The sequence below is a fragment of the Nothoprocta perdicaria genome, unplaced genomic scaffold (assembly GCF_003342845.1).
Source record: "Nothoprocta perdicaria isolate Ctin4 unplaced genomic scaffold, notPer1 scaffold_3, whole genome shotgun sequence".
Classification (NCBI taxonomy): Eukaryota; Metazoa; Chordata; class Aves; order Tinamiformes; family Tinamidae; genus Nothoprocta; species Nothoprocta perdicaria.
In genome coordinates, this window is record NW_020455532.1 from 3967359 (window position 1) to 3994243 (window position 26885).

Sequence of the window (26885 nt, forward strand, 5' to 3'; positions counted from 1 at the left end):
GGAAAGAAAAAAGCTCTTTTCATGCACATGGCTTTTGTGGAATGCAGATGGTAAATGATAAACACAGTCCAGGAATCTTCATCTATAGTTATAGACCCACACAAAAACTTAAGGTAAAATTAATGGTTTAGCAAAGCTAATTAAGGACTTGATAATGTCTCCAATATAAACATTTGTGAATGGGAACAAACTCAGTTGTGTAAATAAAACACAGTCAACATACAAAAATGATACGCACTGCAAGTTATGCAAAACAAGTGTGTTTAGATGTAGTTGTGTGTATGTGTCTATCATTAATGCATAAGCAAAATCCTAAATCCAGGCATGATATTTTTGAGACGTTAGTGACAAGGCTTTATTACAAAAAAATCAGACKATAAGGGAACTTACTCTAGTCCTGAAATAATACTATACTTCTATTGTCTGTATAATAAGAAATAATTGCCTAAACGGATATTGCAGTCCCCAAGGAATAAAGAATGAGAGTTTAGTTGCCCCTAAAATAGGGAGAGTTTTTTTGTGGTTTGTTTCTGCTTTGCTGTAGATGAAACTCCTTATTTTTTTATCCTCCTAGAATGGATGAGGAAAATAGTCTTTTCTCATGTAGTCTTTTCTCACTGAACTTGTTTGCGTATATTTCCTTGAATTTTCTCTTCTGTTGGCTAACAAACTCTTACTGATTCCATCTTGTCTCATAGATAATGTGTTGAAGACATATGGTTATGTTTGTCGGTGATCCCTGGGCTTACTCCAGTTGCTCTTATCCTCTCTTTTATGTGAGTTAAGGTTTGCCAAGGAGATCAACAAAGTAGAAATAATATTTAGATTTAATATGAACATTTGAAACAATAAGGAATAGTTTTGATCATATCTAAAGAGAGAAAATAAGAAACATCCAYTTATTTACAGTCCAGTTTTTAATAGAATATAGAATATCGATCTTAATGGTAATCAGCATTCCTTACTAATTTTCCTCTTCAATAGAAGAAGAAAAAACATGATGAAATGTATTGATGTGCCAAGGAATTTCAGATTTGTTTCTAGAAAAGCAATGATCCCTCAGAAATGCTGCTAACTTTGAAGGATAGAGCCACAGATTTTTCTCTGTGCATGGTGCCCTCATGTGGCTTTGATGTTCAGCTACATTTGCAAAATAATTAAATATATCACTGCATGATTGATGGCTTAGCTGTGTAAAACCCTGGGAATAATTTACCAGGATAGCCTTGTATGTTCTTCTGTGAATATAGCATATTGAGGAGAGTCAGAATATACTGCTTGTCACATTGCCCTTTGGATTTGGATATGCAAACTCCTCTAATTCCATAACTTACCCCGACAACTTTGGTGACATTTTTCTTTGGTGACACAATGATGAATCACAGGGTGATTCAGTCCTTTCTTTTTGAAGACTGACGTGACTAAAAAGATTGTGCTGTAGTTGTTGGACCGTGTAACTGAGCTAAAATATCAAGAATTACTTAAATAAGGGAAARATGGTTTAAAATGTTCTTTTTCCTCTAACTTCAAATCATCCAATTCTTGTTTCAGCTACAGATGTGGTATGCCAAAGAAGTTGATATATTTAACACTATGAAGTGTGCACAGGATATATATTTATCTGCACACTGCTTTTGTGTCTAACAATATTTCTACATAACTAATCTAGAAATGGTACCAGCAAGAGGTGAAAATAGCTGCTGTGGAGACTGTTGGTCTGTTTTGATGTGCTGGTCATCTTGTCTTCTGCCTTCTGGAAGGAGCTTGCCARAGCTTTTCTTTTCTGGCTGGAGCTGATAGATTTGCATTAAAATTTTCCACTAGCTCAAAAAGACTGTGCATTTTTTCTTAAACTAGTTGGCAGAGCTTTGAAACATTTGCAATTTAACACTGCCGGATCACAGAATTTCAGAATCCCAGAATGGTTAAGGTTGGAAGGGACCTCTAGAGATCGTCTCRTCCAACCTGCTGCTCCAGCAGGGACACCTAGAACATGTGGCACAGGGTGGCATCCAGGTGGATGCCAGAGAAGGAGGCTCCACAACCTCCCTGGGCAGCCTGTTCCAGGGCTCTATCACCCTCACAGTGAAGAAGTTCCTCCTCACATTGAGATGGATGTTCCTGTGTTTCAATTTATACCCATTGCCCCTTGCCTTGGCCACCACTGAGAAGATTTTGGTCCCTTCCTCCCTACATTCACCTTTCAGGTATTTATACATATTAATCAGATCCCCTCTGAGCCTTCTCTTCTCCAGGCTAAACAGGCCGAGCTCATGTAGTCTTTCCTTGTATGAGAGATGCTGCAGTCCCATAATCATCTTTGTTGCTCTCCACTGGACCCTCTCTAGAAGCTCCACATTCCTCTTATACTGGGGAGCCCAGAACTGCTCCCAATACTCCAGGTGCTGCCTCACCAGACCTGAGGAGAGGGACAGGATCACCTCCTTCAACCTGCTGGCAACAGATTGAAAACAGATGTTTTCAATCAAGTGGCCTAGGATAATTCTAATAAAAGAAAATGAAAAAAAAAAATCACTGTATTACCCTTAACAAAGGTACGTGTAGGGAGTTTGAAAATGAAAAATGGATGTAGATCTGAAGCTAAAGCAACTGAAACTGTGCATGTACCTTTTTGTTAGTATGATTAACTGATGAAGGTATTTATGCAAATACCAAAGTGGTATCAGTAGTACAGCCTTTTAATAAAGTCTGCCCAACAGTATTTCTTGAGAATAATATGACTTGCAAATATCTCAGTGAGCACTGTTTCCTCATCTTCTCTGTGAAGAGTGTCAATGTAGTATGAAAAGATGTCCTTGCAGAAAGCCTATGGTCTGCACACTGCTCAGTGAATATCCTGAGACTTCTAATATTCTCAGACTTGCATCACTTGCATCACTTGCAGACTTGCAATTTGATTCAAGAAGTGACAATGACACGGTATTTTTTGTTACTTTGATCTTCAAGTTTTATTTTTATTACGACAAAATAAATTAACAATATAAAGAGAAATATCAATGTAAAAACAACTTGTAGCTATATCATTTTTGTTCAGCTGTACCATTCTGAATTATATGGTATTTTAGGTCCTGTATCTCAGTCAACAAATTATGCAATTTACAGGGCCTTGCAATCCAGCATTGTCAGTGCCATTTGTGCTTCTCAGTCTCTTAGTCCAGAACTAATACCTGGGTTGACTGAGCTCTGACTACAAAGCTTCCTAACTCTAGCTGTTATTTCACTCTGTCCTCTCAGTCTGTTGTATGTGGAAATAAAACTGTAATTAACAGAATTCTCTTTTAATGTATAGAAAAAGAATAGGCCAGTTCACTGTAATTCTGGACTACAGATAAATCACAACCTCCAACACTAGGGAAAGTGTACAGAATTAATCTACTATCTGTGTTATGGAATTTCATCATGTAGTAAATGATAAATTGAGTCAGAGATTAAAAATTCATAGTTCTTTACTACTGCTGGATTTTTTTTACCATGCGTTTTTGATATCAGTTGTTGTTGTAATGCTACTGAAAATTTCCATCAGCAGGAGAAATATTGTAATATTTTTAAAAAGGTGAAAGATATCCTTCATGGTTTATCCTACATTTTGAAAAATATTTCCTTTTCCTCACATTTTTTCCACATTAAAATAGGAATTGTGATTGTAATTTTTATTTTCTCTTAACAGTAAATTTGCAACCATAATTTGAGGCTGAGCATCAAGCTATGTATATGGAAATCTGCAGGAGTGACCAGTCTTTTTAACACATCTGAAAATACAGTAATTATTATATGGGACTTCATTATATGGGACTGTGTTAGCTGTTTCAGTAGATTTTAATACACGTGTATTTTTCTAACATGCTCATGTATTATGCTACATCTCTTTTCAAGTAAGATCTACCTAAGCTTACCTGTGTAGGATTAAAGTAAAAGCCATTCTGAATATCCCCTACAGCAACCCATAAAATCCTATCTATGATTCACAGTATAAAAACTGGCAAAAATTTAAGTACAATGTTTCAATATATTGTAGAAGGGGAGTAGTTTTAATGTTTATTTGTTTAATCAATCAAGTGAATATATTCAGTCAAATTAAGCTCTGTTTAGTTGTTTATTCACATAGAAACTGGTGGATTTTAGATTTTGTAGCACAAAACTATTTGTTTTAAAAAAAAAAGTATGAAAAGAAAACAAACTATGCCATAGAGTTTTTTCGCTTTGATAAAAAAAGAGTAACTGCATTAAGATTACAAAAAAAAAAGAAATAATTAAGATTAATTTATTGGACCATAATCTGAGGAATATAATGAAAAAACCTTATGAGAAATTTTACTACAAGGAAATATTAACAATCAACATCCATAATCTCCAGCAGAACTAAAGAATTAAATACATGATTAGATCTTGGCATAAAAGACACAAAACACAAAGTAAGGCATGCTTGTGTAATTGGTCACAAAGAAACATTAACGTTTGTGCAACATAGAAAAAGGCTGGCATTTTTGCAGACTCTTCCAATATCACAGACACCTAAAGAGCATATCTTTCCCTTAATGCCAGTGTATCACTCCCTGTATACCTTTAGGCAGTAACTACCTAAAAGAGGAGAGGAAAATACATCCATACTCTTCCAGGAAATCTTACATATTGAAGAAGCTGTTACTATAGTTATTAGTAAATGAATACACTGCAGCTTTTTAGTAATAAAAACACTAGCAGCTAGCACTTGTGGGCTTTATGTAAGACCAGTAAGAGAGTTAACAATACTGGAAACCTCTCATAAATTCAGGTTGACCATTTGCATTTAAATTGGTGAAGCCAGCTCACGCTTTGCTTCAAATAAGCTTTTTAAAATGTCTGAGTCCTTGAAATAGAGGACTGTCCTCAGAGGAGAATGCTGCCTAAAGCGCTAAAGAATGGCTTTTCTGATCTAAAGGTGCTTTAGAAATGTAGATCAAATTTTCATGGCTTTTTTTTTTTTTTTTTTTTTTTTTTGTAATGGACCATCCTTCAAGCATTGTAGCAAACTATTTGCTATATTTCTATAACAAGCCTGTCTTCATCATCACTGCTAGTGTCATCATACTCAACTCTGGTTTGCTTCCTCATCATCTCTAATCCTCTCTTTTTATATGTCTTGGAAGGTGTTGCAGAGTAAGTCTTGAACTCAGGGAACCTGAGCATAATTGAGGGCTCTATAAAGGCAGTAGTATTTTTTTCATGTGGCCTTCCATAGTTATGTGACTGCAGGTGGGCTCCATTCTTGTCCGTATTTCCATGAAGGATTTTCTGAGAAAAGTTTGCCCGCTCTGTGTATTCTATGTTGGGTAAGTTAGCCCTTGTGTTTGACTTGAAGAGAGAGTCTGCTTTTGATTGTGATGTATGTGAACATCCAGGTTGGGAACTGGCACTTGAGTTTTCTTTTGGAGATGAATATTTAATTTCTTCAGGTGAACATTTCTCCCTTCCTGAGGCCTGGATCACTAGGCTCTCTGACACTACATTTAACGTGTTTCCTTGGGTTGCTTCTTGATATAAGAATAGAGGATCAGTAGTCTCTGAGCTTGTGTTGTCAATTTGTCCATCTGTGTCTGTATTTGGAAAAGCAAAAGAAGAAGACGAAAAAGAAGATGCCACTGAGTCAGTCCGAGCATTTGGCTGTGACTCCCCTGGCACTGATGGCTGAAGCACAAGTGGTTGTGTCACTAAACAGCAAATTTCTACATCATTGCTCTCTTGCTGCATGGCAGTGCTAACTGTGGATGAAAAAGAATGAGCTGTCACAGATATCTCCAAAGGAGATGTAAAGTTCTGAAAAGAGAAGTTTGTTCTTGTATGTTCCCTGATTTGGCCAGAAATGTCCTGCAGAAGTGAGGAGGAAAAGAAAAAAAAAAAGTTTAAATTTAAAAATGTCAATCCAGAGCATTTCCATGTCTTGCAAAAAGAATAATTAGGTTGACTGTATCAATATGAAACACTTATCTCTGCTATAATTCATATTGTCTACGTAATCAGGAATATCAACAATTATTTATACAACTTGTGTACATGTGTATACATACATACATGCATATATATACATACATACACATTCATATAATATATATATTACAAAGATGCATATGAAGTGTAGCCAAAAAGGTCCAGGTAAGTCTGCAAGCAATATGGCAGTATCCAACATGGTGAGATACCTTTATAAAATACAGTTATTTTGTAAAGAACATCATAAGGGCTAAATATGATCCTGCTTATGTTTCACAGCCAACCACTGCTTATGCCACATAAAAACCCAAAAGCCATCTGCCTCAGTAGCTTCTTTTTCCGAGCCCGGCTGGTGGAAGTCTAGAGAAAAGTAAGAACAAGCTGAGCAGAGGATACTCCTCCCAGAAGCTGTGCTGACAGTGCATGCAAAAGTAGTTTGCAGCATGTGCAGACACATCGAAGGCCCATCCATCTACCTAGTGCAGCTGTCAGTAGCCCAGAAACTCCAGTACCACAGGCCCCCACAACGGGGCCAACGAGGCCCTGCTGCGATTCAGCGCGTGTCTGCAGCTGAGGGGCGCTTGCACTGCCGCATGGCCAGGTGTCCCCTTTTGGCCTTGCTGCCACCTAACTGGCTGGTCTGTGTGCTCTCTACTACCTCCAACAGCAATGCCAGCCAATCCTCTGAAAGCAAGCATAGGAGATAGCCATTTCAAATCGTGTTAAGTTTAGCTGTTCTTTAAAATAATTCTAGCATTAGTAACTTTCACTGTATTTTAGCCCCAAGAATACCTTTAAAACATTTTTAAACAAAATCTGTGTTACAGAAGAAGTAAAACTTCATCTTTAAAACAGCTGAGTATAACTGAAGTTGTAATTAGCTTTTTTTTTTCATAAGAAGAAATCATGCACAAATTAAGGTAGAATACGTACTCTTTCATCCATTTTATCTTTTTGCTTTATGTGGGCTAGATTTCCAGTATGCAAAAATATTCCTGAGTTACTCTTTTCTTCTTTCTTCCTTCTGCAAAGTGGCTCGTCTGAGGTGGAACAAGATGTTCCTTTTTGCTGGTGTAGAAGATTTCCTGTAGAAAACAGGTTTGGAGAAACTTTTATTGTCATGTACCTTCCACCAATAGAATTTACTAAGCTTCTCATTGTATCACTTCCATATATTTATTATTTCATGTACCTTTCTCTTTCAAACCTGATAGTTTATCTTGGTTAATGTATATGTGGCATTTTATTGGTCAGGTTATCATCTGTGCTTCCAACATGGTTGTACCATCAACACCATTTCCATTAATGCCATTAAGTATATGAGGGCCAGAGTTGTTCACTGAAACTGGAAAAGGAGCAAATTTCATACTCCAAACCCACATCACCCTGTAAACACATCATCATCTTTCAGAAACTAAACTATTTAGGCTTCTAGTGGAAGGGTATTTCAAGTCCTCAGTGCTGCAGTATTCTGTAACTGGGCATCCTCTTCTTGGGCATTACCAGCAGTTTGGGGAATACAGACAACAGAAAACAAATGAAGCTCTGGTTTTTCTTGCAATAGGAAAGGTGAACTAGCAAGATATGTTGGTGCAAGTGAAGGAATTGCTAGAGAATAACTGAATTAGCTGTGTAAAATTTCCAAGTGCCCTGGCATATGGCATTGGTAAGTAAAACTCCTAAAAATCTGCCACTTGATATGCATCTGCTTTTCTGAACAATGCAATGAACAGCTCTTCACAGGTAATGTTATATATCTGAACTCAATGTTAGAACAAGAGCAATTAGGAATAGGGGTATAAGCAAAAGTAGGAAGACAGACTAAAATTTCTCAGCAAAATAATGCTTTGTTCATTTTAGGGGTAGCATTAGCATATGCTAGGCAGTCAGTAGCCCTCCTTTCTATTTATCACTAGAAATAAAATGTAGTGTCGTGACTATTAATTATATCAAAGACGTCTTCGGTTTTCTAGCTTGCCTAAAAACAAATTAGAGAACTGAACTGTCAAGGTTTTTACACATAATTACTGAAATAACCTGTGTAGATCTTAAAAATCTACCAGTCAGTGACATATGAAGAATAAGGACGCAATCAGAATCATTCAGGTGAATTACATAAATATGCTTTAAATTCAAGAGAATATAATATGTCATCATGATCCTGTCTATGCAGCCACAGAAAGGATGTTTTAAGTGATTTAAAATTAACTTAGCTATTCAGACAAACAGATTCAGATAGAGGAAACAGCTGAGATGCCAAGTTTGAAAATGTGACATTTGTGCCCTCATTATCATCATTTACGATAAAAGTGATTTTCCGTATTTCAAGATATACAGGCAGAAGGGCCACTGCAGTTGAACAGGGTGATCCTGTGACAATGTGTGTTGCTGGTACAAAATAAATTCATATAATGTCCTATTCCTTTTCCTCTCTATTTAAACAACAGCAGAACATACACTCAGGGACTGTTGGCTGTTTCAGATTGGTGTCTGTTAACACACAAATGTAAAGGAAGTGACATGAGCATAAATTATCAGTAAGGAAGTGTAGAGCTTTTTGCAGAGGAGGTGTGTTGTAAGAGTGTCCGTTGTAAGTGCTCTAAGTAAAGGGGAGGTGAAAATGTTAGAATGTATTTCTGATATCTAACTACTTTACACTAAATACTTACCTTGTACCTTTGATTGAGGAGAATGAGACTTCTTACACTGATTGAATTTGCAGGGTTGTGATGGATAGCCCTTTTTCAAAACATTCAGTGTTGTATGTGGAAAGTAGTGTTGCTTGCTTAGTCGGTTCATTTTCAACTGAGCATATCCATGTACGTGCCTCCTTCGGTAACTGTGTTGCAAATAGCATTTTTCGGAGTGAAAAGGAAAACAAACACACACTATGAAAAAGCAATTAGAGCAAAAAATAATACCACAGCATTAGGCAAATTTAAGTCTAACAGGAGCTTACTACTAGGAAGGAGATCTTACAATACATTTAATAATGAACAGTTTGGTCACTTAGCTACCTAATGCATGATCTGGGTTTTCTGGCTCCTGTACCTACGTGATACAGCCAAATGTATCAGTCTTGAGACTAACAAGAAAAAAGAAAGAAAAAAAAAACTAGAAGAATGAAACTAGACTATTTGGATAACACACATGGAAGTCTTCTAATGTTGTTCTGCTCCTTCAAAACTGCAGTGTCAGTTGCCAAACTAGACATTGTGATTAAGTTACAGCTACTGATGTGTTCACAAGGGAGTAATTCTGTCTGGTTTTGGTCATGAACTGGAATAGGAGGGATGTATGCATACCATATATGTTTCTTATTAAAACAATTCATCAGACATTCTGCTACCTCACACTCTTGAAAGATTAAAGGCTAAATCTTCCACTGATATGAACTCCCAATAAAGCACAGAGGAACTGTGCTGACTGATGCAATGGGCCTTTGATAGTTTTATACTCCAATTCTTCCTGTTTTTTATTTAAGCTGAATGATCCTTTAAACTGTAGCTGCTTTTGTTAGTGTTATAACTTGACATTTATTCTTTGCGTCTCTTGTGAATATGTTCAAGATACATATCTACTTAGGAAAATAAGGTCTTACATGTTGCCTTTCACTATAATGGGAGAAAAATGCAGTATTTTGGATCTCTTCAAACACAAGCAAGTAATCATAATTTTGACAGAAAAGAATCATTTCTAAGCCATAGTAAGAGTCAGCTCATATTCTGAGCTGAGAGACCAGTCATATTCCTTTGGTATTTATCTGTTTTGCTTAGAAAAGTCAGATAGTAAAGAGTATATTAATATTTTTGATAATTTACCTTTATAGAACTAATCCAATATAGGAATAGTTCTGTCTGAGAGATTTATTTTTCTCTCAGGTTTGACCAGGTTGAATTTTGGGGATGTCTTTGTATTTTATGTGGATTTTATTATACCTATTGTAGCAAAGTGATGTCTGTATCCAGTGAAGCTGAAAACTATAGTCCTTACCATTTGGGGGTGACTTTAATTTTTTTCTGTTTGTGGCTCCTCTTGAGTTTGTTTGTTGTAAGTTTTTCCCTTTTGCAAACTACAGTTTTCTTCTTTTGCTCTGAAATACCTTCAAAAGCACCACAAGGAGCTGCTGAACTTAACTGTTAAAAAGAAAGCACAGAAAAGTCCTGAATTATATTGACATATTAGAAATCTGTACCATTGTTAAAAAGAACAGTTGCCAAGCTACTTTTTTTTTTGCTAGAATTTGTGGGTTTTTTTCTAATCACAGTCTATTATTATAAAATTAAATTAAAACAAGCAAAAAAAAAAAAAAAACCCAAAAAATAAGCTCTGACACATAGTCTGTCTTTGAATATCTCCAAGTATAACAGACACTAGATCTTAACTATCTCAATAGTTCTATCTATGCAAATAGTAATTTTAAATGAAAGCACATAAAATAAATATCCTGTGTCAAAACAGTACAAAAAATACCCCAAGGGGAAAATTTAAGAAACGGAAATTACAATTTTTTAGCTAAATGATATTCTTACTTAAATTCTCAAGCAAAAGAAACACTCCCACAAAAGCATGTACAACTCATGCACCAAATGACTGGATAACTAGTCCTATAAAGATGTGACTTGTAAACTCTCTACCCAACAACTGCTTGTACATAGCCAGAATATATTTTTATAATCACTCATATTAGTTAAAAAAAATCAGGCAATTATACCTTCTTCAGAAAGGGAATAGGATTAATAAATAATGTTACCTCCTGTATCTCTTGTCCTTTAGAAAACGATGAAACCAGTGTCTTTAAGCTCCTGTTTTTTATGCTATAGGCCATAGTCTTGCTAATATTTTTCATTTTGAAAAAAGAAATATCATACATTGATAGTGTGCATTCCTTGCTAGATTCCTTGTCACACATGTGCAAGGAGGAGTAAGCAGAGTCTGCACTGCCTTTCTGCTCAGCGGGCAGAGGAAGGCTTCTCGTTAAACAACACCAAGTCAGTCGTGGCTCAGCATTTAGTGATGGGAAGGTGCTCTTTGTGCTCGATACTGTTAAACTTCCAGAGTAGCAAAGCAGATTATTGTGGGGAAGTGTTGGGAATCCTCTACAGTGAGTAGTGAAAGTGTGGCAATAAAAAGTGCCAAAAGAATGGCAAAAATAAGTAGAGTTGACTGTGGAGCTCTGAGAAGGCTCCCTATTCTGCAGTGCTGGTGAAATATCCTCAGGAACATATGGACTTCCATCTGTGCCCCATCCCAGGACTGTTTGCCCAGGGGTCTGACTAGAAGCTGTCCTTTGGCTTGACGTCATCACCAAAGAGTTGCTGCCTGAGCAAAGACGATGTAAAACACACTTTTCTTCTTTGATATCTGCTGATATGAAAAAACCACTTGTATACATAGAAGTAAAACATATTTTCTTCTTTGAGGCCTGTGCAGAAGAAGTAGCTGCACTCATCCACTTGTCTTCAGTTTGCCTTTGATAATTACATTTATTTTTCTTGTATTTGTTTTTCCAAGCATCTTTTATCATTTCTTTCTGTTTGAAGTTTTGATTATAAAAGGTGTTGCCTACTGTGGTTAAGATACTTGTGGTTTCTGAGTTGATCTGTGAACAGAATTCTGGAGATTTCCAGTTTGCATGTATGTTCCAGCATAGTTCTCCTCTGCTGGCCTTTTGTCTCACTTCAAATTTTAAAGGAGACCAAAACACATCAGTAGGATCAGCAGCGAGTGCTCTGCTGCTGGAAGAGCTGGCGGGGCTGGTTAAAGTGTCTGTCACAGACACAGATGGTGTAACCTTCTCTTCTGCTCTAAGCAGAAGTGACAGATCTGAGGACCTCTTGTCTTGTGGCAATTCAAGGATGTATTTTGGAGAAAAGGTATTTTTCTGAGGGACTGGAGTTAACTGACCAGATTGCAAATGATGGATTTTGGCAGATAGGTCAGCAGCGTTGTCAATGAGAAGTGGTACTTTTGTTTTCACAAGACCTGTTTTGACATCTTTATCTGTTGCATTGTGCAAGGCAAAAGAATTGCAATCACTTCCCCTTGACTCAGGCCCCAGAAATCCTGCAAATTGAGCTGCTGAGATCCCTGCTGAAGCTGAAAGATCACTGTCACTATAATGAACAGGTTTTGTGAGTAGTCTGGGTGTTTTCATACATTCCTCACTCTCAGYATCTCCAGAAGAGACTAGTTTTTGCTCATGTGTTTTACCTGAGAGTTTCCCTGGTGCTGTAGAAGGAGACTGAGCGATACTGCAAGAGACTCCTTCTGTTTCATCTGCTCCAGGCTTTTCACTACTGGGCCTGGAATAGGACTTCGAAATAATGTTTTCCTTCCTTTCCACTTCCACTTTCAGCTTTTTTCTTTCTGATGGTAAGATGTGAGATTTCCCTGAGGCTTCTCTATTGCTCTTGCAGTGGACCCAGAGGGATGGCGGGGCATGCTGGCCAGTTTCCTTATTCCTTTGATGCTTTCCATAGTTGTTTGAAGTGCTGCTACATTCTGATTCAAACACACTGGCCTCTTTCCCAGATTCTTTTGAATCTTCCCARTTGCTACTCTGTACAGGCAAGCAGTCATCTTTCATTATGCTGGTGTTCAGTTGATACGGTGCATTTTGAAACCTGAGCTCACAACTGCTTAGTGACTGTAATGTGTTGTTGCCACATGTGTTTTCAGCTGTGTCACTGCAACCGAGGTTTTGGGAAGCTTTGCTCGGTACTGCACGTGCCCCAGCATTTACTGAATGTGATGTTTCCATTATGTGGGTTAAACTGTCTGCAGCTTCCTCTGAGGACATGTTCTGTAGAACATGGTTACCATCAGGACAGGTTCCTGATTTAAAAGTATTTAAATCTGCTGCCACAGGGGAGGAAAGACTGTCACTTAAAGAGCTCCTGCTTTCTCTTTCCTCTGTAATTTCAGTACCACTGACAGATTCATTTGAATCAGCAGCAAAGCTTGTAATATCTGCAATTTTATTCCCCCTTTGTTTCATTTTCTTGGCATTTTGACTGCTTTTCATTTTTTGGTAGATTTTCTTGAATGTTTCATCTCCATACATCTGCCATTTTTCTTCAGAGAACATCTTTATCTTCCTCTGATTTTGTTTCTTATTTTTAGCACTTAGTACCTCTGCAGCCCCAAGCTTTTTACTCGCTTGCACCTCCTCGGAAGGAGAGGGATTTTCAGCGCCGCTACAGAGTGGCAGATCCTCCACAGCCGTTTGCCTGACGAGCGCTCGGGGATGGCTGTTAGGAAAATCCACGGAATTTGCAGCAAGATTGTTGCTAGGCAGCAAGCTAGAAGAGTTCGTGTTTACAGACCGYTTAGTAAGAGGGAGTGGGTTTGAGCAACCTGCTTTGTCATGTGCCGTTCTGGTGCCCTCCGCAACCGGCAGAGAGTTGCTTCTGGTTACGGGCACAGAGTCTACTGTCGTGGAGAACTGCGTGGGAACCGAGTGGAAAAGCAGTGGCCTGCATTTTTCTAGGGGTGCAAAGGTAGATTTTGCTGAGTACAGGGAAAGATTCTTTCTCCTATTTGCATCAAAAGTTCTCATGTCAAAATGGAAGGAGTCTTTATATGTATAAGGCATCGGCAAATCAATGCTCCCCTGCTTGGAAAGGATAGTTTTTCTGGGCCTAATGTTATCTAAGTGGGTATCATCCACCACGGTCTTGTTATGAGAAATAAGTTTTGAGATGTGTTCTTCCAGCCTCTTTTTCTCTAGCATGGAGGCGGAGGCTTTCTCAGCTGAATCAAGCTTTGCACTGCTTCCGGCCGTGTACCTTRAGCTACTGAAGGCAGTTTCATTTTCCAGTTCAGTGCTGTGTTCAGAGAGGCTGTGCAAGGGGCTAGGTGAGGGCATCGGTTGCTCTATGCTATCAGAGCGTGACAGATACCCCGAGTCAGTGCTCTCACACTTCTTCAGCTTGCAGTCAGATGGCCTGTAATCCCACTGTTTTTCTGAAAAGGTTGCTTGCTGCCTTTGCAACTGGATGTGCTTACTGGCAGCTGGAGTCCTTTGCTCCGGTGTCATCTTCCTCTGGGGTTGCAGAGCTACTGGAGATGATAAAGACTCTTTTTCAGGAACCTCTTGATTAATCTTTGAATTAAAGGATTGATTATTTCTCATTTGATTTCCTGAAGCAAGTGATGAATCACTTGTTGCTGGCAGTGGAAGCTCATTAAGTTTCTTAGTGTCTTTTACAACACTTGTCTCTGAATTTACTTGCTTAATCTTCACCCCCTCATCTTCACAGGTACTGCTGTCTAGTTTGGAGCCCTGATGTGATGTGACATTCTCTGTTGCTTTCTCATTTTGCTCCAATATGCCACCGTTGTCAGAGTCTGAGGGCAGTCTGGTATTGTTGACGTGTGTTTGAGTCCGTCTGTGTTTATACAAATTACTTTGAGTTTTAAATGCAATACCACAAGTGGTGCATGGAAAGGGCCTCTCTCCTGTGTGAGAGCGAATATGTTTCTCAAGGACACTTGGCTTCAAACARTCTCGACCACAGTGTTTACAGATGTATTTCCCAGCATTTTTTGATTTTCCTGGGTTTCCAGTGGATGCGTTTGCACAAGAATTTGGTGACAATAAAACTGGCAAAGTGCTCACTATGTTTAATGTTAGAGTTTGCCCGAGTTGTTTTTGAAAAACTGATTGATGCTGATCCGTCTTTTCTGAAGGAACAAGTGGATTCAGGATGAGAGGTATGTTAGTGCCGTCTAGATTCACACAGCTTCTGCCAGTCATGGCCTGACCGCCGGGCTGAAAGCATCCCGGCTGCAYGGGCTGGTAGAGCGGGATGGTGAGGGCCTTCACGTACACAGGCTGGGCCAGGCCTTGTTCCTGCTGAGGGGCCGCGCGGCTCTGACCAAGCACTGCACAACCCTGTGCGGGCTGAGGAGACGAGGTGGGAACTGGCTGATCTGCTAGGGCAGCCGCAAAGCAGGAATGCTTCTGAGCCTCCATTTCCAAGATAATTTAGCATATATTCATGTATCTGTAGGAAACAAGAATATTTCACTATCTAAAAATGTTGTCTTGGAAAGTTAAAAGTTAAGGGTTTAGTTACATTCATTGCTGTTAACATATAAACATGGAACCATTTTGGCTGGAAGTAAAATCAGATGAGGCTGCTCAGGCTTTTACCCTGCCTGGTTTAGAAAGAAAACTGAAAATAAAGACTTCACAAGCAGATCAGGCAGCCTATTGCAAACACACAATATTATACATGGCTGCATATAGTCTRTTTCCCAGTTTAAGTAACCTCAGACTGAACATACTGCCTCAATGATGTAAAATGAATATGTGGAAACAAAATTAATGTCCTGTTTCACCAGTGAGATTTATGGCAATACATACAAAGCAGAACAGATGGTACCATAATAAAATAGGGGGATAATTTAAGGCTGTTTTTTGTATGTTAGCTCCAATTTATTTTGTCTAAATAAGGGAATGGCATATTATGGCATACTGTTTATTTTTAGATATTTTCAATCCCAGATTGAAACAATTTGTAGGTGCAGTTTTTGGAATAAGTGAAGGCATTCTTACAAAAATTGGTCCATATGTAATCAAGTTTGAGGCTGGTCCAGATGACTTTTTTTATTTAACATAATGTTATCTAGGTTCCTTCCTTCCTTCCTTCCTTCCTTCCTTCCTTCCTTCCTTCCTTCCTTCCTTCCTTCCTTCCTTCCCTCCCTCCCTCCCTCCCTATCAAAATAAGATAGCAAAAATTACTTTTGAAAGAGATGATAGAAACATTTTCATCTCTTGTAATTATAGTTTGTGTGAAAATTAGAAGGCAATCTGTTAATATTTATTCAAATTTTTATTTGGCTATATTCATGACTATTGACAGTTATGAATAATAGCTTGCTCTTGTACAAACAGTTGCAAAAAGCACATTTGAACTAATATTATCAGTGGCTAAATGTGAAATCAGCAATTTTCTGCCTTACTACATGATCAATGGTAGAGTTTCTGTTCCCTTCTTAAATCATGTAAACAATTACTGGAAACAGTAAAACTTTCCTCAGAAGTGTTGTTTGAAATTTGGACCACGTGACACACATCCTATGTAGATTCTGTTACCATTATTTAAAACAATATCTCTKCTATATGTAGCTATTAAAGATTTTTGATGATAAAAATGAGATTTTTGCAGATAAATCACATAAAAGAGAAATGGCAATCTCAGTGGATTTTTTTAAAAAAAACATTCCTCAATTACAGCCGAAGCAGCTGGTAATGCAAAGATCCAAGTTAGATTGTCTCTGTGCAAGAACTGCAACAACAAACCARCTGATGATCCACTGAAGTAAGAGCAGTTTGCCACTAGCTGCAGTGAGCTCTGGGTTGGACCATTTATGAAATAGGTATCACTGCCTCGTGGGCTTCACTTTCTTCACTCAGAGATCTTAATTATTTGTAATTCCAGAAAACATAACCTGCAAAATAGAACAGATCCACAAAGAGCAATGTGTCATGTTTTGCCTTTTCCTTTCTTTCTCATGAATTTTATAAATTCAATTCTTTTTTTTTTTTTTTTGTCCACTTTATGGAGATTTTCACATGGAACAATGACTTAAGTGGCTTTATAATGTAGGTACTGACTATATTGATAAAAGATTGTTGCTTGTAAAATAAATTAAGTCATTATCCTTACTGTGCAATGTGCTTAGCACTACAGGATTAAAGCAGATTTCTCTAATTTGCAAAAGGAGACAGTGGATAATTCAAGCCCATTGAAGCTTGGCCATTTAAGCTTTAGCCATTTCTACAGTGACCTTTATAGCTACCAATTTAGCTACTGTAAATTGGAGTGATAGGTAGATACAATAATAACAGGAACACTAGAAATACCGGGCAGTATAGAGATATAGAGCATAATATTTGCAGAAAAGCACATGTAATAGCATTCTTAATTTATCTGCACAGCACAGATAAATTGCAATTGTACTTGTAATAATAACAGGAGCAAGTGATAAGACATGAGACAATGGTACTCATAAAGTAATCATGCTGTTCTTTTCCAAAGATGTGAAAATAACAAAAAAGGAAAAAAAGGTATGTTCAGGAGATAAGATGCAAAGAAGGTAACGGAATATTATGTAGTAAAAACATCTAACAACTAAACCACACTGATAAAAAACATCAGAGAAGAAAAAAAAGAAAAAAAAAAAAAAAAAGGAATTTGAGCTCCTCTGGAAAAGTGTGGAAATGAGTAATTCCATTTTAACCACGATAAACTTGCTCAGTGTCACAAAGCACGTACTCGCTTTCAACATCCATTTTATATGGGTAGCTGATGGGTACTTCAAGGCCAGCCTGCAAGTTAGTAAGACTTACATGGACATAGACAGATGTTTTTAATATGAATCTTGTAGCTCCAAAATACCACCATATCTATGTAATTTCACATACACCATTAAGATTTCTGGGGCCCAGTATTTCAGTACAATCCTGAGAACAGTTTCAATGCTCTGTAACGCAGTGCTCGATCCCCTTGCAATACAGGTCTAGATGCAGTAAAGTTTGTTTATTTTTGTAACCAGAGGCAGCTTTCTGATATTCTAAATATAAATATTTTTCAATATTGTACAAGAAGTTTTCTTGTGGTTTTTTTTAAAGCTTTTTATGATTTCCTCCTCAAATACTGTAGGGAATACAGAAAAGGAATCCTATTTTGTCTATAAATTCAGTTTACATACCTTTTATTGAGCCAGCCATTTCAGTAAAAGAAGTCTCGTGTCTATTAGTACCTGATGCAAGCAGAGAGAGAAACAAAGGCAAAGACTTAAAAGCTCAGAAGTAGGAAGTTGTTCTTCTTTTTTACCTTGTGTCATAGTAACAACCTCCTGAAAACAGGAAGAAATAAAACCGAAGAAAATGAAGCAGCACTTCAATTTCTTCTTTTTATTAAGCATTATTTATTCAGCAATCTATTATCAGAATCAGTTATCTGAAATGCAGGCATTTTTGTACATTGCATTGTCAATTGCACGATTCACTGAAGTGATAGAGAAATATTCTGTTTACACACCTTGAGGAAATTTGCTTGTAACTTTATAAAATACAGAATAAAAATATTTCTTAAAACATGTTGGAAAAGAAGACAATGGAGGTGAGAAAATACTTGCTAGATATGGAATACTGAACTTTTCCCAATTAGGTGCCTTGCAAAGAGGTAGAAAGCAGTGACCAGGAGGTTAAATGCTTCAACAATTCTAGAGAAAAGTGTTTAGGTCATTCTTAGGATACCTGCCCTGAATTTGTGAAAAACTATGGAAAACAGGCTAACACAGTGACAAGAGATAACTTTAAGAGCTGAAACCGTGTGAGCTGACTTCATAAAGCTTCCTCAAACAAGAAATACAGTCCAGCCCAGATGTTCCTGTTACAGAACGTCTATTTCTATGCATGCCTGTTTTAACACATTGATTGAAAGGGCTGACCCCTACCCTGCATTTAGACTCAGTAAATACTATATCAGAATGTGGAAAATTCATTCCCCATAATTTTACAAAATCAACATATCTGGCATGTAAAAATTCCTTAGGAACATTTTAGAAAAAGTAAGCTTTTGTCTGCTTATGAAGAAGATCCTTTAGCTGACTAAATGATTCTTCTATGTAATTTAATAAAATAATTGTGAACTGTAGGAACAGAAATAAATTTTATACAGGTACTTCAAACATGACTTCTCAGTGGAAAGGAAAATGTTTATGAGTATGCTCTTAATTCTGGAGATTTCTGCACCTCAGTTCCAACTAGCAAATGGACCTGATATATTTTCTGATTTGCCCTAAAATGCTAGTTGGTTTTGTTATATTTTAAAACTATTTCTGCCTTTGCTGTTTTCTCAGTTTGACTTTGTATCTTGAAATGCCTCATAACAGAAGTACTGACTTCACATTTTCACTTGTCCTTAAGGGATCTGATCTTAGAAGACTGCAAGTTTTGCCAAGAGTGTGCAGACTTCTCATAACTTTACGACCAAAGCTGGGAGCTTCAGTCTCCTGCAGGACCAGGGTGAAAATGTGTAACTCCCTAATTTTCTGAAACCCTAATACACTTTAAATGATACTATTTCTTGCATAAATTCTGACTTTGGAAAATCTTGCTGCTTGCTGTGAAATCATTGCTCCTGGAGCTTTTCTCTGCTTCATCTGTTACACAAGCACAAGGCATCTAGGAAGCAAACTTACCAAGCTTTGAAATTCTGGCACTGGATCCTATGGACAAATATTTTTGATATTACATTTTCATCATTGTTGTGTTATATCAGCTATTTTTTTTGTGCATTTTTGTAAGCACTTTACTAGAATACAGTATTAAAATCCTTACAGACTGATGATAGGACAAATTAATATAATATCCCATACAAAATGTAGCAGCTGATCTTAATGCTCTCTAGAACTTTTCATTCATTCCAAAACAGCACCAGCTGTGTTTTGTTTTTTCYGTAAGTGAAAATATCCAAATGGCTTAACATGGATAAGAATACTGTTAGCTAAAATATATTCTAGTGTACAAGTACAAAATGGCCCTTTTGAAATCTTCATTCTTTTTGTACAGTTTCCTATTCCACTTCTTATACTACTGTTCTTCTCAGCTCCAGTCCTAGGAAATGCTTTATTTTAAATTCACGTCTCTTCTTTCTAGAGAGATATGTATCTACCATCTGTTATTATTGTAACACTGTTGGTGGCTTCACAGTGTAAAAAAATAGAATTGTTAATGCTTAAAAAATCTAAAAATCTCCAAAAAAATCTCAAAATTTTAAAATCTCATTCTTTTGTCCTTTCATCAAACTCGCTCCTGTTCATTTCCCTTGTTATGGAAGGGTTAACAACTTCAAGCCAGCAGTCTGTAATCAACAGGTTGCACTAAGAGAAAAATAATAACCACTATCTATCTTTTAAAGTTTAGGAGGTTGGACTAAATGATGAAAAAATACTGATTGAAGCCCTCTTAAATATAGAGGTGAGGCTGTTATCAAAATGCTGTGCATTTGAGGAAGAAATCCTTCTCATTCCTAATTGAAATAACCATTACATTAAAACAATTATAACTTAATAAGCTATCCTTACCATCTATAATAGAATTATATCTCTGTCTGTATAAAATGATAAAAAAAAAAATTGCTAACCTTTAGGTGGCCAATTCAGAGGCAAGTGGAGAGGTTCAGGTCTCTCTGAAATAGCGTTGAAACAAAAGAAGCATCCTGTTTTCTTTTTTAAAATGTCTCTCTCTTTTCTTTTTAAGCAATTGAAAATTGAAAGGTGGGTGGTGGGGTGTGTGCAAAGAGGAGAGGGGGTGAAGTCAGCCCACGCTTGGGGTGGGAAGAGTTTTAATGGCCGTTGCTGGTAATGTGGTTTGCCTGCTACAGTGTCTGCACTACTGCAGCTCTGTGTGGGCGTAAAGAAATGACACGACTGGGTTTCAAACCATTACACTGAAGATTTGCAAACAGTTAAAAAAAATCAGGCACCAATGAAAAATGATTACATTTTTTTTCATATCTCTTTTTCAAAAGTTTTTTTTTAATCTTAATAAATGTRATCTACTCAGATTTCCTCCTGGGCTGCTAAAATAAACAATGTAAATTAAGTATGTAGGAAGGTTCTTGGTTTTATTTATAATTAACATTTTATTACCATTTTTTTCTGCATTTTAAAAAATTAACCCATATGGGCCCATATTCCTAAAGGCATCCAGATTTCCTCAGTAAAACTCTGTAAAGGGCCGTATCTTTGAACATGCTAAATAGCTACTGCAATCTTCGTAGTGCAAAGCAGAATGACACCATAGCTATAGCAGCCACTCTGTCACCAGCCAGGTAGGAAATCTTAGGACAGGACTATTGCCTTGAATATTCCACAAAACATAGGCAAGAAAAAAAAAAAAAAAAAAAAAGAGGATGTTCTGGTGAGCCATTTTTATTCAATAGTCTAACAATACATCGGGCTTACTGATTCAAATCCAAATGAGACAGAAAACAGATCTGAATCTTGTAACTACTGGATATAAAGCAGGTCAACAAGACTGAGACAGGGACTGCTCTTCATAATACCAAGGGGGAGGAGGGGAAAATGCTATTTAAGCTAAAATATTTAAAATATTTAAGCTAAAATAAAAGCCGGCACTACTGAAAGTGAATAGAAATGCATATGAATATGGGAGGTGGGGGGAGTTTTTTGTCAGACGAGTGATAACACCTCTCACATCTTTCTAACCAAAAAGGGTGGCACAGAGACAACACCGGTTTTCAACTTCTCATTGTTGAAGTCAGCTCCAGAAAAAGACCTGTGGCTCCAGTTAGGACAGAAAAGTAGRAGTTTAGGGAGAAAAGTATGGCTCGCAGTGGAGAGTTACATTACTGCACACTTTATGAATTCAGGTGTGCAACATGATGTTGCAAACTATAATTGCTTAGTTCAGTAAAACTGATCGTTTTCCTTGTATTTAAAATTTGTGTGTGTAGAGGTGGAACTAGATTTAATCCTTTTGATTAATATTTCTTTCTCTGAGCTCTAAATTAATCTTCATGTACTTTCTACTGGAGAACACTGCATCATTAATGGATAGTGTCATTCAAATCTCTAATTGTATGTAACTACATTTTGAAAAACACATAAAAAATAAAGTTTGAACCCAGTTTGTAAAGCATAGTTACAATATATATAGTCCAATAAAATATCTTTGAAAGATACTTTTTGCTGGCTTAGTCTCAGGATCTCATGGCCACTGTAATAGTATAATTTGTTGGTTTTGCAAGTTGCTGCATTATTCATCATTTCTGCCATGATATTGGCCACTTCACATTTTTTGAAGTGACATTTGAAGCCYAACATAGAAATGCCTCTAACACTCCTCTGGGGACTAATCCACATAAAGGATTATGAGATAGTATTGCTGTTGGTTAATTATGATAAGCAGCCATGTTTCTTTTGTAGATTTAAACGGCCAAATGTTAATCTGTGCAGGAATCGCAAACCATGATCACTATTTTCCCTTCTCCAAATCACAAGAAATAAAACTTTCATAATCATGAAGAATGTTAAGGTACAAAGTGACGGTTAAGTTTAAACATACAGAAATYATGGTTGCCTGCACAGCTTTCATTTGACCTAAGACGCATTTGCACTGTGATATTTAATGTAATATGTCTTCCCACAGATCACAGCTCTGTAAGCTTACAGACTGCCTTAAAGGGAATATTTAAAATTTGGAAGAGTTTGAATATAACAACAGATAATCAAAGTTGGAGGAATGAAGGCATTCAAGAAAACTATAGACCAAAATATTACCCTTTTATCAGTACAGTGTGTGTGCTTCCTGCTACTAAGATTCCTATGGCACTTTTTGGCACTTTTGTACAGTTTGCTTAGAGAGCAAGGGCAGCCATCCTAAAGAGGAGCATAATCCTCACATATTGGTCAGGAAAGAAAGAAAGGAAGAAAGAAAGAAAAGAGAAAAATGTGCTGGGGCAGCAGAAGGGAGACACTGCCTCATTAGAAGCATATGTGGTCTACTAGCCAAAGAAAAGCCAGTACAATGAAAAAAAAATAAAACATATGGCTAAAGTAATGGACCCCATAGGGAAAAGAGTCAAGTGCTGCTGAGAAAGTGCAATCACCAAAATGAAAAGGTTCAGCTGGCTGTGCATCCAGCCTGAGCATTTCACTAACTGAACTCTGGTTGAAAGAGCTCAGGGTGTTTTTTATACCCCAACAGTGGAGTTGCATGTAGACACTCACCCAAAGAAGAAAAAAACAACAACAAAAAAAAGCTGGCTTATAGCCTTGAACCAATGCCCAAGTCCACAGATATTTCCCTCAAATTTTAGGTAAAGCTCTAAATATATAGACTGAATCATCATACTGGATTGATTTGTTTAATTATTATTATTTCAGCATGAGCAGGTCTGGTGAAGAACTGTTTTATGCCTTACTTCACAAGGATAGTCCATGACTCAAGAGAAAAACTTAAAGACAACTGTGAGAAAAAGCAGATGGTTGAGTCTGGCTTTGCTGGTGGGGTACTGGGAGATAGGGTGGTAATGCAGAATGCTCCAATTATTCCTCCTCGCTCAAGTCGTTCTTTTGCTGACAGCTGAAAGGGTAAAAATGGAGGTCCCTGTGCTGCCTCTTCTACAAAATAAACATTTCTCAGGAGGGATAGGAATGATATTTCCAGATCGTTTAGACTGCTGGAATAATAAGCTATGGTATTTTCAGGGATATCACACTCTATCATACAATACCTTACCATAAATATGAGTAATTACAATTACAATGCATTTAAATGCGATAACATAAAGAAAAAACACAGCTTTTAAAGGAGCAGTTGCTTTAACTCAAAAGTCAGCTAGTCGGTTAGTCTTTTACACATAGATAAACTAGAGTACAGCCATTCTGTTTTTTTCCATCTGTTTCTTATTTGTCATGGAAAAACATAACTTCTGATAATATTCAGAAGTCTTCTAAAATCCAGCATATAAACACACTTTACAGGAAATGAGACCAAATTTTGAGAGGGTCATTCATCACTCTAATCAAGCTGTGGATCAATGTCAAAAACAGTAAAATGAAACATCAGTAACTAGAAATTTAGAAATACGGGATTCCCATTACTGTGACCGCACACCTCTACAAGTCACATAGGTAAACACATCAAAAGCTTCATGGTCATGTTCCACATCAATCAGGCAACTACATCTTTATTTTCTCCACAAGTTTTTATGCTGCTGTGTTTTTTCTCAACTTGTTGTCAAGGAAACCCAGCATTTTTATAGCTTAGTATCCAGCTTTTTATTGCTGTAGACACAAAAAAAAATAGGATTTTGAACTGATATACTTTGACTATGAAGTGATGCTCTTGATACCATAAGCTGGACAGATTCAAAGGAAGACATCTTTTTGAAGATTCAGTTCTTCCAAATTACCTATGTAGCATTTGCAATTTAACTCTTCTATTTATTAATTTAATAAATTTGTTTTAAAAGATCATTGTTCTATAGTGCTGCATGGTAGCCACTAAAGAATAGCCCTATAATCTTACTGAAGTGCTCTTGTTTACCTGCTTTCTTTTTTTTTTTTTTTTCTTTTCTGTCTACAATTTTAGGTACCTTTCATAAAAAACATTTTTGGATTTTGTGAGAAGCTGAGACTTTGTGATTCACTCCAGGGAACAACTGCTGCTTTCCAGTCAACTCTTGGTTCTGACCATAGCTTTCTTTAGAGTATTAGACACATTCACATTGCAAAGCACATGGAGCAGTGTATGGATGGGGACCCATCCCTTGTGTCTTGGGTCTGTTGTCAGAGAAGTTTTCAGCATGCTACACACAGCACTCATCTATTACACATRCGCCACACGAGCACTCCAGTCCTCATCATCACAAGCTTTAACATGTCATTTTCATTCTTATCCTCTTGAGGATAATCAATATCAGAATGCCTTATGCTATTGGCTAGTTTCAGTGTTAGAAATTTGGCCAGGCACTAGGCTTCTGTTTCAGTTCTATCTGATGGTAAAAGGTATTTCTATTATTCTCTCCTTTGGGCTGCATGGAGCTACGCTTTTATCTGTTGTCACGGAAACACCAGTCACCCCCCCACACACACACCTTGCTCATTAATGTCTGCATTTTTGTTTCCATAGCTACAAAGGAATCTTGGTACTTTAAAATAGCAGTAATTGGACTAACATGTCTTTCTTGTAATGTATTGGCACCATTAATGGTTCTGATTTTCAAAAGCAGACATGAAAACTGTATCAGCAGTTTTTTACCTATTCATGTTTGATATCTCTTGCCCTCAAATACTGTGTACAGGCTGAAAAAATTCTTCAATGACTAACCACTCACTTCACCCTGACTCAGACTGTACTCATGGCACTTCAGCTTAGTCATTGAGTGCTTACAGGAATGGGCAATCTGATAATCTGATGTTATATTTAATTACAACTTTCTGTCCATAATACCGCATGTGCAAAACTGTGGACATAATTTCTCATGTTCTTTTTTTTTCTGTTACGAGTTACTAAAGAATCTTTTAATAAGCAAAATGAAATGTGACAGCAGAGTTCTTAACTGTATTAGTTTTAATTTCAGATGGGAGGCTGTGCAGATGTGCTCTGTTGTGAATCTGCTAAGTGTTAGCTCTACCTTTTAAGATATTACTGATACTTGGTAAACTTGACTGCAGATGAATAACTTGCAGGGCCTTTGCAAATGTCTAGCATACTCAACATGCAGGAACATGGAGTAAAGCACAAAGAATCCTTCTCTGCAACATCTGTGCATGAATCAAATCCAGTCTACTTTAGCATTACACGTGGAGCTAATGTTCTGTGTTAGTTTAAAATGGTAATGTGATTGTACTATTCTCTTTAAGGCTGACTAACACAAAAGCTGACTCSTGGTAGAAGAGGTTTTATCTGTCTTACATTCAAGGTATAAAAGGACTAGCATTCTTGTGGCTGCCTGGCCAAGCAGCAACCCAAACAAACAGGAACTGAATTCAGTGTGGACTTTCTCCCTGTGATGCTACTACTTGGCATTTCTCTTCTTTCTCTGTCTTCTGATTTCCGTGGAACCTGAGRCTTATCTTTGAAGCCTCTTTGAAGCCCCACAGTCTGATTTGATTCAAAAGTTAGGTGGATGGACAGTGTGGCTACATAGCTTCAGTTTCTTCAGGAACTAAACTAAAGGGGGTCTCTCCAACCTAAAAAGTTTGCAACCCGGGTGTAAGAGGAAAGTACAAGTGAAAGACACAGGTAAATGCAAGCAAGAAACTCCCTTTAATCTAACAGGAGTTGCTAGTTCTCATAATGGATTTCCCTGCTTGCCTGTGACTAAGGCATTCCATTACCATAGAAACAGTATCCTGTGTCATTGTGGACCCGAAGGAGCTGGGGGTTGTTATGGAAACATTCATCTTAACAGCTGTCCGCAGGTTACATATTTCAATTATTGTATTTGTAAGGATCCATTATAAAACTGACGTGTCAGGATTAATTCTAATAAAAAATACAGAATGTGTATGAAAAATCCCACTGTCCTTTCAATAACAACCTACCACTCCAAATTGCTACAATTTGCAAAGGTTTTTATCTCTCCTCATCAATCTCTTTACAGAACAACAGTTTATTTCCCTATAGTCTGTAACATTACAAAATGAAAAACAAACAAACAAAAAAACCTATTTATATTGCACCATTGAGGCTATGGAATTTTGYAAAGCCTTCAGTGGTAAATCTTGCCACTTAACACAGAGTGCCGAGGTTCAATGTAGCATCACCATGCTGGTGTTTAGAATAAAAATCAAAAGGTTTAATTTTGCATGCTCTAACTAGATTGTCTATAACTTGATTATCAATACTACAACTCTTATGAAAGCTATGAAACAAGGAGTTCCATGCTGCACATCGCAATGCTGTGCATTTCTCCCATTCCCATTGCAATGGGAGAAAATACTAGGTGTCCATGTGCTTCCTGGAGGCAAACRCCACGTGCTTCAGCCCTGCCAGGAGCACTTGCCAGTGGGTGAGAACACTATTTTCCAGGGCCGCTGCAAAACCTCATTCCCCATGAGGCCGCTGCCGGCCGGGGCAGCGCCTCGCTAGGGCGCGACCTCCCCGCTAGCGCCTCGCATCGACGGAACACGCAAAATGGCGGCGCGGCCGCCGCGCGCCCTCACCGCGCGGACCGCGGCAGAGGCGGAGCGCGCATGCGCAGCCCGTGCGGCCGCGCGCCGCTCTGGGAGCCCAGGCGGCCGTTGGCCGGGGCGCGCGCGCTGGAGGTGACCGTTGGTCGGGGCGCGTGGCCGTTGGCCGCGGGACGCTGCGAGCCGGGGACGCTGCGGGTCGCGAGGCGGCG

At 37.7% G+C, this 26885-nt stretch overlaps 1 protein-coding gene across 1 annotated transcript; it reads right to left on the bottom strand.

Moving 5' to 3' along the window:
• Nucleotides 1-5037: 5037 nt before the first annotated feature.
• On the bottom strand, nucleotides 5038-14992 carry ZNF831 (zinc finger protein 831). The gene is given in 5 exon segments (XM_026041913.1): nucleotides 5038-5865; nucleotides 6919-7070; nucleotides 8655-8824; nucleotides 9979-10121; nucleotides 10739-14992. Coding segments are annotated over 5 exon segments (5547 nt in total).
• Between the last annotated feature and the right edge of the window lie 11893 nt (nucleotides 14993-26885).